Below are 16,012 nucleotides of genomic sequence, written 5' to 3'. Positions count from 1 at the left end.
AACAGGTGCTTACCTTCCTGTCTGACGCGCACGACGCTCGGCGCCATTTTGTTGAAGACCAACACTGCTTCGGTCTGCAGGCTTTCACAGTAAGGAAGTACCGTAATATATTACATTATATCACATTTGATCATCTAACCAGCTATGCGTTATATCAGTAGGTTAGAATTGGAGACAGTTGGGGAATATCGCGTTGCATTGTGTGTTCCTTGTGGATTTGGTAGCCATGACATGTCCCTGTTTGTGGCAGTGTGACAGATAATATAATATTATTACATATGCATTTTACTTCCCCAGTCTTCAGTATGACCAATGAGTGTAGTCACAGTATATAGTTATGTATTCTCAAATTTGGGGGGAAACACTTAATGCAAGCAACGTCCAGTTAATGCCCGCCACGCTAGCATCGGAATGATTATGAGCGTTCATTAACGTAATTGGTCTGTATGCAACAGAGAGAAAAAAATTAATATTAATAAAAATATTGTCGTTGACAAAGTTTCTCACTCCGGTCGCTCGGCGTAAAGTGTTAGCGTTGAGAACGATATCGCTATTTGGTGCTCGACGGATTCATGTAAATCGCTCCTTTTTTCCCTCGCTTAAAATGCTTATGTTCATCATTCAGTGGGGCATAAGTACTGTCGCTATGGGTGGGATTTGGCGCAGACACAACCCCGTTTACATGTATGTAAGGGATTTTTGTGTTGCGGCCAAATCTGCCGCGTGTAAATACATCCTTGCACGTGTTGCATATTAGCTGCGGATTTACTCTTGTCAAATCCACAGCGGAATACAGTAAATGAGGTTTAAACAAATCTCATCTACGTGCTGCGGAATATTTTCGCACGCAAATTGATGCGGGTTTTAAAATCCGCAGAGTGTGGAGTTTTGCTGCAGATTTTCACTATGGATTTCACTCCTTTCAATGAAATCCGCAGCAAAATCCCCATGTCACACGTGGATCGGCGGCGGATATTTCCCCCATGTGTGCAGGTTGTCACCGGCTGCTGCTGCACAGCAATTTACAGTCATGAGTGTGACGCATACTTACAATATTTCTCAGTGACCGCTTTACATCTTTTGGCTGACATATTGTATACAAAAAAAAAGTTCTATACATATCTTAAAAAAGTCACTAGAAGCCACTGGGCCCCCCTGCAAAATCTATCACGGGGTCCCCCCACCTGCCACGTGCGGTTTTCATTCTTTGCAACCAAATTCTGTCACCGTCGTAACGAAATCACATTCGCAATCATTTATTGCGATGTCAGATTGCAAAACCAAAATTGCCATGTACCTCTAGCCTAATACGGGTGTCTTCTTATTTGGCAGAGGGGCATTTGGGCCGGGTGCTGCTACCCCTACACCACCTATTCCCCTGGCATTGGAATATCTGCTGTCTTATTCCACATTCCATTCTTTTTTTTTATTTTTTATGATGAAGTCGTTCACGTCCCATGAAAACTGCTGACTGCGTCCACGTATTTATATAATGCTAACATGAAGTAGTCCGCTCTTAGCCGGCAGAACACATTTGATATTTGTCAGGGGATCACGTCTACTTTAATGGAATCCGATCCTCCTACAGTAATGTATATGGAGAAAACCCCAATGTTTTGGGTGAAAAAAGGGTTTAGTGGTTGGGATTTTAGCTTGTACCATCCTATGTTTTCCACATGGGATAAGCGTTACTATATGCGTTTTACCACTTATCGTTTCATTAAAAAAGCATGGGCGTTCAGCTGATCTTAATGGCCAATACTTATTATGTATGTGAAAACATTCATTTAATCAACAGCTATTAGGGCGGGTTCACATCTGCGTTTGGGTTTCCGTTGCTCTGCTCCGTCATAGGAGCAGAACATCGAAAATACCAGTAGCTCGAGATCCGCTGCATGACGGAAGCCATCGGCACCCGACGCAACCCATTGACTATAATGGGTTCTGTCTGGTCTCCGACATTGTTTTCCGTCATTTTACCGGACATAACAGCGCAACATTCTGCGCTATTGTGGCTCCTATTGCAGATGTGAACGGAAACGTATGTGTATTTTTTTTTGCAATTTTGGCAACATTGTATTTGAAAGAAAGTTTCTAGAATTGTTCTCATAGAATTAATTATTATTGTAAGACATAAATATGTAAAAATATTAATAAATAATGCATCAAGAGACCGAGCTGAGTATTATAAAGCTTTGTTGTCTGCTCTCAACACAGAGCTAGTTTGGTCTTGATCTGAAGAGAAGACCTGAGCAATCTGAGACAGCCTGGTTGCTAGGGAAGTGCTGCCTGACAACTTCATATAAAAGACTGTAATGTATCCCTAGCAACCAGACAGTCTACAAAAACCCAGCTGTTCAGCCTAAAGTTTGATCAGCTCTGTGCTGCAGGTGGAACTGTATTTGTTAGAAACTTCCCAGTGTGTATATATATATATATATATATATATATATATATATATGCACTGAGGTGTTGATGTATGCAAGTTTCTCAGCTGCAGGTTTGATTCCAGAGATCCCAGGGGACATGTTGCTACATCATATGGGAAAATAAGCAGTAACGTCAGTAGGTAATACTTATGTTTTTTTGTTTTTTCTTTCATTTAGTAAATGCGGTGAGTGCTTACAGAAGCTATATGCTGAAACATCACACGGAGTGATCTCGGAGGCCACATAATGTCACATCAGGTGAGAAAACTGCAATTACATTGTCCAAATCACAGAAGAATATTTAGGCCCCCTAAACACGTAGCAGATTTTCGGTCCGAGCGGAAAATCCGCAGTGGAAGACTGCAAAAAAAATCTCATCCAGGTGCTGCTGAACATTTTTGTCACGGAAATCAGAGCATTCTGTGGATTTCCAAATCTGTAGCATACGCGTTCTGTTTTGGATAGTCACTGCAGATATTACCATTTTTAATGTAGAAAGGGTGAAATTGGCAGCAAAATCTGCTACGTAAGATGTGTACCCATGGATTCACACACGGCAGAATTTGTTGCAGAAAACCAGTGCGGTTTTTTGCAGCAGGTTTCAGATGAATAGGAGACACACACACACGCACACGCACACACGCACACGCACACACGCACACGCACGCACACTTCCATGTACTTGCTGCAGAAACAACCCCATTCTGTTAAATGTAACTCCTTGTCAGTCGCAGAAACCTCTGCAACAAAATCTTCTGTGTGTGAATTCACCCTAAAATGTAGGTTTGCCTTTAGTGTTGTATAGCTCTAATAAGCCACAGAAATGTTATTATTTTTTGGTTAAAGGAGTTGGTCGAAGATTTTTTTATTGATGGCCAATCCATAGGATACGTCATCAATATTAGATCGGTGGGGGTCCGACTCCCGGCACCCCCACCGATCAGCTGAGTGAAGGGGCTGCAGCGTTCGTCGCTGTGGCCTCTTCAGTGTTTACCAGGCACAGCGCCATACAAATCGGTAGTGACTGTGCCTGGGATTGCAGCTCAGTCCCATTCACTTAAATGGGACCGGAACTGCAATCCCACACAGCGTCGAACAGCATTATAGGGGATGTGTGCGTGACATAAGCGGAACATCAAGATTTTTAGAAGGCTGCATAAAGTGAACAGCGGACAAAACGGGGTAAACATAAATTTTTTAGACTAACAGTAAATTAGTAAAGTGCTTTCTTACTGTTGATAGCTGATTGAATGCTGGGTTTTGTCATCAGACAATCCCTTTAAAGATCGGCAGGAGCTAATGTGGATTATCACCTGTCATACATCACTGGCGCCGCTTATCACTGGGGAAAACAGAATTAGACAGGAAAAGTTTAACCAAAGTTCAAGGGGTTGAAGGTCTATCATTATATTTTAAGATCTCCATGCTATAATTATTATTTTTTTTCCACAGGTCCCTATCGTATTCCATGATGTTGCAGCCTCGTTTACGGAGGAGCAGTGGCTACGTCTGGAGAACTGGCAGAGAAACCTCTACAAAAACGTCATAAGGGAGATACATGAAGCCATAACAGCACTAGGTGAGCATCTTATGCAAAGCTGAATTTTTAGGGGGCAAAGCAGGTAAATGCCACAGTTCCTCCAACATCTAAGGGCCACAACTACCCTATTAGGAGAAGTCGTAGCGGGTACAAACTACAAGCCCCATCAGCATCAACACGCTCAGCAGTCCGGTTACTTGGACATTATAAGGTAATGTTATACGTGTATGCAATATATTGTGGTATCCACTGCAAATTTTTGCAGCAGGATGGACTCTCTTTATGGTTTATATACAATAGCTTATCAAATCTTAAAGCATCCCTCCAGGCTTTTCAAATTGCGCAAGAACCTAATAGCCGCGAATGCGATCCAGGAATAGTAATCATGGCGTCATCTCTTTAGACTATCAATTTTCACCGCATAGGACATAGAGGGGGGCACAGCAGCCTAAACCTTCATAGGCTGTACAGATGTGTATTATTAGATGTCACCTCAGTCTAGTGGAGAGGCCGACGATCTTTGGATGTCCAGCTATTAGAAAACGACAACCCCCAGCCAGCACGCCCTGGCAGCCGCCGGCTATGATATATCGGTGTATTATCTCAACAGGTTATGCGATCACTAATCCAGACGTTTTATTTAACATTAAGAAGCAAGATGAGTCGTTTATACGCATCGACTGTAGTTCTGGTGAAAGGAAAGAAATCCCAGTTGGAGGTAAATTTACTTAACCTTTTCATGACCAAGGGTCATTGATACCCCTGTGTCCAGGTCAAATTTTCCTTTTCTGATATGCACTTCTTTAAACTATAATATCTTTGCAACTTCTTTGAATATCACAGCTTTTTTTACTTTGTTTACTTATGAGGCTTTTATTTTCTAGTTTCTAGATTAGTTTAACTAATTCCACGTTTTTAATTTTTATTATGAGCAGACGAATCACAAAAAATGTGAAAACAAAATATTTTCTTTCATTATTCTTATGTATTTATCTATAATATATATATATATATATATATATATATATATATATATATATATATATATATATATATATATACACTGTACAGCTCTGTAACAATTAGTCTTCTCTCCGTCACCCTGGATCGCTGTGAGGGGAGAGTGTAGAGGGATATAAAACTATATGGAGATGACGTGGAAAAAGGGCAGCTAACAACGAATCCACTGTCAGTTTTTTCATGGCTGTTTTGCATCAATGTGTCTCAAAATTGTAATCCATTTCCCGGCCGTCTGACCTTTTTTAAACGCCATTTGTCAACAGTTTTTCATGGCCAATAAAAAAAATGGATGAATTTTATTTGTTTGTTTTTTTTTGTCTCAGCCACCTGAAAATCCCACAGTGCCCATGTAGATAGTGATGCAATACCCCTGTAGATAATGCCACATTTCCCACTATAGATAATGCCACAGTGCCCACATAGTGCCACAGTGCCCATGTATATAGCGCCACAGTGTCCCCTGTAGGTAGTGCCCATATAGTGCCAGAGTGCCCATGTAGATAGTGCCACACCCCCTGTATATAACCTATCCCTGTTGATACGCCTCCCCCGTGTAGATAGCACCATCCCCCGTGCAGATAGCGCCACCCCTGTGTAGATAGTGCCAACCACCTGCAGTTAGCATCACCCCCCCCTGTAGATAGCACCATCCCCTCCCCGTAGATAGCACTAGCCCCCCCCCCCCCATCCTGTATATAGCGCCACCTAAGCTCCCTCTAGGAGCGGAATGGCGCTATATAAGGGCAGTGACGTCAGGGGCTCCCTCTAGGAGCAAAGTCCACAGCCAGAGCGTCGGCGACAATCTTGCCGGGGACTCTGCTCCTAGAGAGAGCTTAGGTGGCTCTATCTACAGGGGGGTTTACACTATCTACAGGGGGGGGGGGTGTATTCTGGGTCTCTCAAAGCCCCGGCAGACATTGAAACAGCACTGCACTCATTAAACCCCGTTCCAGGCTGCCAACGTTTATATACGTGACAACTGCACGGGGCATCGGCAGTTGGAACGTATATAGCCGTATGGCAGTCGTGAAGGGGTTAATATTCAGGTACTTTTTATAGCTTTAAGCGGCCATACATATTAGATAAATGTCAGCTGAACCTGCGGATAGTCAAATCAGCCAACTATCCAATGTGTATGAAGGACTTTTTTTTGACGGCAGGGGTCAGGTGAAGGAAGTTGGATATCGACATGCCCGATCCTTTATTCCTGTGAGAAATAAGGCAATTTTAGGGGGGGGGGGGGGTCTGACAGAGGCTCATTCCCCTCTCCCTGTTAAAAAAAACGTGCATGCTTGGCAAAATTCAGGGGCCAAGTGTCAAGTCAATTAGAAATTTTACACATCAATGGAAACCAACCCAGAAGAGTTAAAGGCCATGTCCACCGTTGCACCATTTTGAATTGCTTCAGTGCAGCTACAATTAAAAAAATGAAGTTACTTTGCAAATTGTTTAGATAAAATCTACTGCCGTTTTGTGTCTACAGCTCCTATGCAGACCTATGTGGTTATAGACTACAAACAATCCCTGAGGAACACATGACTGATCCTGCAGTAACGTGTTACTCTCTTCCATCTGCCCCCTCTCCTGCTGTCTGTATGTTAGCAAGAAGCAGGGGGAAGAGGGAATGGAATTACATACGACTGCAGGATCATACTATACGCAGGGCTTGGTTGTAGTCTGTAACCATGGAGACAACATCGGTCTGCATACGAGCTGTGGACACAAAATTGCTGGAGGTTTTTCATCTAGATTATTTGCATTTTTTGTATTTTAGAAGCATTGAAACATTAAAAAACTGGTTCCAATAGTGGACATACCCTTTAAGCACCAGTTTTGAGTTTCTAAGCACATTGGCTTACTAGCTCCTGGGTTTTTTCCAAGGCAGTTATATAGAAATATTCTTAGTCAAAGAGCTTCATGTGAATACATATGTGTTACATTGTCATCTTCTAGTAGTATTTAGAGGGGTTTGATTTTGTTTTCTTCTTTAGACCATCCCAATATTTTAATAAGGATTGCGGCAGAAGACAACGAGGGCCAAGATGAAGTTTACGTAGAGCCATTGAATTGTGAGTTGTACTAATACACATGTCCTGAATCTTATGTCAGGCTACAACTATTTTTTCATTGTGGCCAATCACATCCCTTTCACAAAAGATAAACCAAAATTAAAATTGTAATTTTTTTTAGCCTTTTGATGAGTCACTACTGTTGGCAGTGCATTGAAAATAGATGCAAATATAATCGTCTGAACCTTATACCAAATAAGTGTTTCATGACATGTCTCGAAACCGTAATCCTGGGAGGCCTCCATTGATCCGGAGAATAGTCCGGTCTATTTCCTGGCGGTCTATTCAGAGGAGGTTATGAGGTGCCAGTTATTGCTCACGTAACACACTATTTTTGGAAAACTCCTTTAACCCCTTAGATGCGACGATCACCATTGACCAACGCGTCTAAGGGATTTATGTGCCGGGATCGAATCTATCTCCGTTCCCTGCCGTTACAGCATTGCGTCAGATGTAATATACAGCTGACATCCACTGGTGATGGCGTGGGCTCAGCTTCTGAGGCCGCGCTATGACCATCATGTATAGTGCAATGCACTAAGGCGGCAGCGACGTAACCGTACGTGATTTTGTCAAGTTGAGTGTTATTTCATGGACGTGGAGATCCAAATCACTGTTATTCAGGAATTTCCTTTAAACAGTTTTTTTTTTTCTTTACAGCAAGTCCTGTCATGACGACGGTTGTTTCCCTAAATGCAAAGAAACATCAGGATCTGCATGATGATGTCTGTTCTGAATCTCAGCAAAACCCATTGTGTAAGTAACCGCTGACATAGGAAATGTAAGGGTGGTGTAATCTTCGTTTCTATAGTCCTTGCCCTGCCGATACTGACTGGTTGATATTTATAATAATGCTGATTTTAAAAATTGTGGACCATTTTTTTTCCCCATTTATTCTTTTATTGGGGGAACAGGTCAACCTCAGTAATAATACAATCTTCATTATAGGTTCTTCAGATCCTCAGGGTTATTGTCCTTTTGTAATGAAAACAGGGAGAGGAATATTTTCAATAGAAAACAGTAACGAAAAGATAAGAAAAAACTCCATGGGTAACATATTTGACTGATCTTTGCCAGTGATGCTGTGAATATATTATGTTTCCTTTAAAACATAACGGAAGTGCTGGATCCGTCACATGACGGACACCGATAGTGCCCGACGAAACCCATTGACTATAATGGGTTCTGTCGGGTTTTCGCTATTTTGTCCGTCATTTTTGGCTCAATATGCTAACTGAGCCTCCAATGCAGGTTTGACCATAGTCTTAAAGAGGTTGTCTCAGCCTAGACAGTCCCTTTCAAAAGAGAGCCACTGTGGCTATCAGCTGATGTTGTCGGGCGTAGCCACGTCCAACCAGGTAATAAGGCCCCATCACACGACCGTAAAAATTGTCTGTAATTGCGGACCGCAATTACGGTCCGCAATTTCGGACCCATTCACTTCTATTGTCCACGGACACCTTCCCATTTCTTTACGGGACAGTGTCGGGGCCGTAGAAGTATACAGCAAAAGATAGGACATGTCCTATCTTTTGCTTTTTACGGTCCGTGCTCCCATACTCGTGGGCGGTTGCCCGTGGCAGTCGCCGGCCGTGCCCGCAATCGCAGCACGTGATTACGGGCACGGCCGTGTTCATGAGACCTAATGTATTATTACACAGAATTGAATGGCCGTCTATGTAATACATGGACGATTCAAATCCAGCAGACTGGGAGCTTCTCTTACGGAGCGACTATCCTTTCAGGCTCTTAGAGGGGGATCTTAATATGGCATATAACCAGTGGTACATGAGACAACACCTTAAATACAATCTACTTTTGTACAACATTTTACAACACTTCACAGTTACAATCTACATCTAAACCTAAGTAATGTTACCCATACACACAAAAGACTGATGATTTTGGTAGGGTCGCACATAAATATATGCGTGTTTGACCATCTTGGAGGACGATGCTTTTTCTGGAGTCCTCACTAATCTAAAATTGCTGATACCAGGGGTCAACAGCTTCCCTTTGTTACTCTCCTTAATATCTAAATGGGTCTGTGATAATTATAGTACTTACCGTCAAAGTGTGGAAGAGCATGCTAGGGCTTGTAGTTCTTCAGGAGATGTGGTACCAAGAGACTCTCTACTCCTGCTGAAGGATTCCCATCCTGATAAGTAACTCAATCACTTTCGTCAAATAATGTTTCGTTTTAATTATCATCAATTAATTAATTTTCCATGAGTTCGACAATGCAACTTAGCCAGAGTCAATGATCATAGATGTGTCCTGATAAAACCGAGCAAAAAAGCATCCGGTACTGAAGAATATAAATAACAGGTAAGCATTACTAATAGTGACACAACTGGACGTCCACTTTAATGGTGCGTAAAATAACTATTTTGCTCTGCAATATCTAGAGGAACCTGTTAATAGAGCAGATTCCGTTTCCCCGTTTCTAGAGGAAGTCCTATAAATGCATAATAGGTGCGGGTCCCATCGCTGAGACCCTGACCTATATGGAGAGCAGGGTTCTGTACGGTCGGTGAATTCCCAGAATTCAATGAAGTCGTGTCCGTGCCTGCGTTCAGTCTTCTCAATTGAATTCTATGGAAGTTACCTGCGACATATACTGTATGTCTAAGATAGGAATACCCCTTTAAAATGTTAGCACTGGATCGTTGGTCGTCAGTAGGGCGGCTATGCTATGTCCAAGGCCAAAATTGCTGCATAGAAAACGTTCTTCACCAGCAGTTACCCTGTTCTTTGGGTTTCTTTAAAAGTGAGGGAAAGTTAGACCTGGAATGTCCCGACTTCTTATGATTAAGTAAAATCGATTATTGTGGGATCATGAGAAATTTACATTTACAGATCATGGACTTAAACAACAACGGAGGGAGCCTATGCGTCAGGAATACTTACATGAGAGAGAGTATGATGACTATTGCAGTCCAAGTAAGTATACGGCTCCCGCAGGGGTCATCACTCCGATTTCTAATGCCATGAATTATTCTTAGCCGTACAGTATGATTTCTGAAATATTCTGTTTAAACCCCAGAAACACTCCGCTGGCCATCGTTAGCTGCCTAATGAGCCACCAATGGTGTATAGACATTAGTTGTCTCATCATGATAACCCCTTCTTAAAAGGCAGCAAACCTGGCGATCAGCTGTTAACACTGGGGAGCCGTGGGTGGCTACACATTTGTCGTATTTCACAGCACCCATTCAAATTAGTGGGTGAATATGTAATAAATGGCTCCCCACTTTGGCAAACAGAGAGAATTCCTGAGCATGGACCCCCTTTCCCCCCCATCATGTCCATATACCCTAATAGGGATTTTGGACAGAGGTTGTCCCATCAATAGCACGGGACTGAAAACATTTATATGTTAAAACGGAATATATACGAGGAATGAGTTGAAAATTGACCCTGCCAATGGCCCATTTATAGATTCTTCTAAGTGGTACATTCATTCTCTATATACATACTTGATTTTACCTTAGAATTTAATGAATGCATTTTTGTTACAGTGTCCATGAGGGTTAAGGAAGAAGATGAAGATGACGACGGTCCCTACGAAGAAGATGAGTTGATAGATCATTACAGTTCCGGTAAGTTCCTTGTCTATTTATTTTGCCACATACTCCTAGTTTGCAGCAGGTTGCTCAGTAACATGTTAAGGTGTTCCTCATAGTGACTGTAGATGGAGGAAGACAACCCCTACCCATATGCTTTTTTAGGGTATATGGAGTCCCCTACTCGGGACCGGAACATTCATACATTAAATGGAAATCCATTCCTTTGAATTGCCACCATGCAATGCTACATTTCTCTTGCAGCGGCTTCTGCAGGGGAAAGGTCTGGCTAGAGGTGGATTAGAGAAGCTGGTCCTGCAGGTTTCATCCTGGTTTCCATTTAAAAGGGCTTGTCTTTGTTGTCATGGTTAAAAGGGTATTCTCATCTCAGACAGAGGAAACTACTCTGGATGACATTTATGGCATATTCACAGGATACGCCATAAATGCCCGATAGATGCGGGTCCCACATCGAGGACCTGCACCTGTCTCTAGAATGGGGGACCCATTGTTACAATAGCTCCCGAGTTCCAGAAACAGTGTAGCTCGCTGTGCTACGCTGTTTCCGTAACTCCCATTCAATTTTCCGGGAGTTGTGGAAACAGCGTACGTAACTCGGCGAGCTCAGCTGCTTCTGTAATCCCGGCCACCTCGTAACTCTGTGACTGGCGAGCAGCGACAGCAGGAGAAGGTAGGATGCGGGTCAGGGTGCCTGGTTTTAGAGATAGGTGCGTGACCCAGGGGTGGATCCTGTGGATATGCCATAAAATGACATGAGAATACCCCCTTTATTGCAGGGAAAGACTTTAACCTTTTCAACCTTACTATGTTACTTATGTAAAAACATGCGTTCATCAATCATTTTTATTTATGACGCAGATTACCCCTTTAATTGAAGTCACATGACATCATTTTAGACCATTTGGCTGCTTTCCTGCTTGTTGCAATATTGTCTTTTTCACTCTTTTATTTATTTAAAAAAAATTGTAATCTCCACAGATTCACGCATTCAGGACGCAAACAAACAGCAAAATGACTTTCTGGAATCACATATAAATAAATCTATTCTGGGTAAGTTTTCCAAACGAAGAGTATATCCATGCACTGAGTGTGGTAAAGGTTTTCTCTGCAAATCAAGTGTTAGCAGACACCGGAAAATTCACCGGCGAGACCGATATAAATGTCTGGATTGCGGCCAGTGCTTCCCAGGACTTACATACCTTGCGCTGCACCAGAAGACTCACGAAAACGAAAAGTCATATTCTTGTGATGAGAGTCAAAACGATTTCACAGACCAAACCAGTCTTTATGAGGATAGTATAACGCACACAGGAGAGCGGCCATTTGCATGTGACGCTTGTCCAAAAAGTTTCCGAAATCGGTCCAGTCTCTATAAACATAAGAAAACGCATTTAGGTGTGAGACCGTTCACTTGTGACGACTGTCACAAAACTTTTAGCCACAACTATGATCTGCTTCGTCACAAGCGAGCCCACACGGGAGAGAGACCCTTTGAGTGTGGCCTCTGCGGGAAAAGGTTTTATCGTAAAGACACTCTCGAAAAACATCAGACAATCCACGCCAAACAGAAGAGCTTTATGATAAAATCCGGGTGGCTGGTTTAATGCATTGTCTTTTTCATTTTTACATCACTTATATGATATCTTTATATTGACCGTTAGGAACAGTCCTACAATCCTGATCCTTAGCCTCGTTTGCTCTTTTTATTGCTCCGTGTTCTATGCTCTTGAATTGGACTTTTTTATGTGTTGTATTTGTGCCGAAAAGCGGAACAATACACAGTATTTTAATCTTTGTATGTGCAGAATACATATTCCTATTATTTGTATGAATATATTGGCTTTGGTCTCGCATAATGTTACCATACGTTGGGTTTCATTTATATGGACCCCTTGTGACCTTACCGGTTTTTATATTTATTTGCAAAATGTCTGTAGTGATTTTTTTTTTTTTTTGCATAAAATTGTTCTAATGGGGCGGTCACTAGTTGCAAGGTTTTATAAAAAAGTAGTATTATTACATTTTATTTTTTTTGCTTTACTATACAGTGCACCTTTCCATCTTCCTATTGACTTGGAGAAAAGACAATTCTTCCAGAAGAAATTGTTAGATAAGATTCCCGACACTATTGGTCTCCAACCGGTAGCCCTTTGGCTGTTGTGAAACTACAACTCACAGCATATCTTGTCAGGGCATGCTAGGAGTTTTAGTTTCACAACAGCCGGAGAGCCGCAGGTTGGAGAGCACCGCACCATAGTCATAGCTAGGCTTACCTTCACCCGGGGAAAATATTCCGTTCTCTTCCTTAGTTCTGTATCTATCATGGCCATAGCAGAGTGACTTGTTGACGTCTCCCATGACACATGCCTTGCCAGCCCTCTACAAGCTATGTACCTGGTCTGCAGAGGAAGCGACCCTGGATAACCTGTACCTATAATGGGCACATGCCATCGTCCCTACACGGGGGGACATTTTCCAGTTCTTTGACAAAACCTTGAGCTTCAGTGATAGGTAAAATTGATCCTAAATATCTTTTCACTAGGGAGTGATCATACTGTTCTTTTGGGGTTCTGATGAACCTTTTTTTTTAAAATTAAATAGTGTATGATGTCATATATAATAAAGCAAAAAAAAGTATCCTTGAATCTAATGACCGGCCCATATAAATGACTTGTAGAGGATGCAGACAATCAGCTGCATGAAAGTATTCATCACAAATGACCGGGTGACAAGCAACACAGCTACCCCATCAAGGGGGCCACAATGAAGCATGAGGGTCTGTTTTTTTTTTACCCAGAAGCAGCTCTTCTCTTGTCCATGGGCTAAATAAATGGGGCTGAGGTGGAATACCAAATGCAACCAATGGACAAGAGTGGCGCTGTTTCTTGAAGGAAAAAAAACCAAAAACAGTCTCTTATTTTTTCTAATGCTGGAGGGATCTTTTTTACGTCTTGGTGCATGAGTTGTATATTTTGTTTAGTCCCTAAAGGCCCTATTACACGAGCCAATGATCAGGCAAACAAGCATTCATATGAACGCCCGTTCCCGATTATTGCCCTGTGTAAAAATCCAACATTAAAAATCATCATGGTTAGCAGCACATCTCCCTGTGTAAACATGATGGAAATGTATGCGGATGAATGATCGGAGTAAGGAGCGCTCGTCCCCATCCATAAGCGATCATTGCTCCTTGTGAAAGGAGCAAACGAGCGCCGATCAACGAGCTGTAACATTGATCGGTGCTTGTTTTCACGGCCCATATCTGGCCACGTAATAGGGCCCTTAGTCTTTTTCGAGAGAGGCTAATCTCACAAGACTAGATCCGATCTCGACCTTGGCACTAAATATACAGCTCCTTCACTGAGCCATAACGCAGTTCTGTGCACGAGCTCTACTTCGGTCCTGAGAGTCCAAACCTGTTGTTGCAATCCTCCAGGCAATTGTGAAATATATTGTCATGTAGCACAGGTTTTATTATTTGCTCTGAAGAATAATATCAGGAAAAAGTGCATGTCATAAAATCAGTAATACAGGATAACTAAAATCCTAACTGTAATGTGCATGTATAAAAACGCATAGCTTTATTAATAAAATTCTCTATAAACCTGTGCCCTCCGTGTCATAAATGCTGCCGACTCTGTGTAAAGTAGTTCCTGGAGTGGTAACTTTGATCTGATCTTTATAATGTTATATTGCTGGTACTTTATATAGAAACTATTTAATAAAGTCAGACCCTTTGATTTTGAATGGTGCCCGACCACACAATCAGGGCATCGGCCACCCGCTGCATCACTTTATAAAGAACATCTTATAGATGCTCATTATAAATCATCTTCCTGCTCTGACTCTTAGAAGCATCTCTGATATCCATTTGCCCTAACAGGGGTTATGTTGTTAAGGCCACCTCTTTAAAAAGAGCCGAAAGGAGTCACATGACACATCTCGTGAGCCCTGACTTCTTAATAATAAAAATTGCCTTTCCCCTAAGGAGTCAGAAGGTTGGATTTATGTCTCATGGCCACTTGATTGGCATTTAGGAAATATAATTGTGCCCACTATATATCTGCCTTGACAGGGATTGAGATACCGTCATTGAGGGCTCACCCATTTCCAGAAGCCAGATAACCTAGAAATCTGCTGCTGGCACCTGACGTTTTGCTTTTTTAATTTTTTTTGCTGGGAAACTAAAAAGAGGTCAGACTGACTACTAGGGTGGTCTAAGTGGCTCTTAAACAACGACATTGTTTTATTCTTCCATGACCATCCCTCCCTTAATCTTAAGAAAACCTTTTCTGGTGAATGTTCCTTAAAAAGTATACAAGCAGTTTACTTTATTAACATGGGCATGCTATACGCCCCTTCCTTCTTGTGATCTGTGAGTCGCACCAATGTGAAAAGAATAACTATTTTGGTGCCTGCAGCAACTATGCAGACCTATTTCTGTCTCCAAGGTTACAGACTACAAACAAACCCTGTGTAGTCTGATCCTGCAGTCATACTCCTTCCATCTGTCCCCTAGTTCTTTCAAAAGTACTTGTAGGATGTGTGCTGTCCCATTGCAGAGCCATTGGCTTACCAACCCCATCACCATCAGCAGTATTGTGAAGGGAAAATGACTTGGCCCCTTCATTCTCGTAAGTGGTGGAGGTCTCTATGGTTGGAGCCCTATTGATGATGAGTGTTGGCATATTCTATCCTCTGCCCATCACTTGCCAAGATGGGAAACCCCTTTAATAATAATTGTCCATATAAATTATAATACAAGATATGTTAACAACAGCTTGCTGATGGTTTCCACGTGGCAAAAGATGTATAGCACACAATCAAAAAAACGAAATGGAAATTAAAAATAGAAATAAAAGGTGAAGAAAATATTTATATGTTACAGTAGTTATTTTGACCTGTTCTTGACAAGGATGAAGACCCCAGGGAAGAACCATTGGCATGGCATCTGAAGGGCTAACGCCTCGTGCAGCCGGCCGAGTCCCGTCAGTGATCCGAGGAAAGATAGAACATGTCCTACCTTTCCTCGGATCGGAGACTCGGATGATTTTTCACGTACCCCCCTCTCCTGCTGTCTGTATGTTAGCAAGAAGCAGGGGGAAGAGGGAATGGAATTACATACGACTGCAGGATCATACTATACGCAGGGCTTGGTTGTAGTCTGTAACCATGGAGACAACATCGGTCTGCATACGAGCTGTGGACACAAAATTGCTGGAGGTTTTTCATCTAGATTATTTGCATTTTTTGTATTTTAGAAGCATTGAAACATTAAAAAACTGGTTCCAATAGTGGACATACCCTTTAAGCACCAGTTTTGAGTTTCTAAGCACATTGGCTTACTAGCTCCTGGGTTTTTTCCAA

General features: G+C 42.1%; 1 protein-coding gene across 2 annotated transcripts in view; it reads left to right on the top strand.

The window, feature by feature from the left end:
* Positions 1–16,012, top strand: part of LOC142661886 (uncharacterized) — a 32,181-nt gene continuing 16,169 nt past the window's right edge. For both annotated transcript variants that reach the window (XM_075839556.1, XM_075839555.1), the window contains exons 1-9: positions 1–89; positions 2,607–2,687; positions 3,882–4,008; positions 4,580–4,687; positions 6,981–7,058; positions 7,719–7,814; positions 9,918–10,001; positions 10,580–10,660; positions 11,624–11,695. In XM_075839556.1, the coding sequence (XP_075695671.1) occupies positions 2,676–2,687; positions 3,882–4,008; positions 4,580–4,687; positions 6,981–7,058; positions 7,719–7,814; positions 9,918–10,001; positions 10,580–10,660; positions 11,624–11,695 (658 nt within the window). In that variant the 5' untranslated portion in view covers positions 1–89; positions 2,607–2,675. The remainder of the gene's footprint in view (positions 90–2,606; positions 2,688–3,881; positions 4,009–4,579; positions 4,688–6,980; positions 7,059–7,718; positions 7,815–9,917; positions 10,002–10,579; positions 10,661–11,623; positions 11,696–16,012) is intronic.

Source organism: Rhinoderma darwinii, chromosome 10, assembly GCF_050947455.1.
Source record: "Rhinoderma darwinii isolate aRhiDar2 chromosome 10, aRhiDar2.hap1, whole genome shotgun sequence".
Lineage (NCBI taxonomy): Eukaryota > Metazoa > Chordata > Amphibia > Anura > Rhinodermatidae > Rhinoderma > Rhinoderma darwinii.
This window is presented reverse-complemented; position numbering and strand designations above follow the sequence as displayed.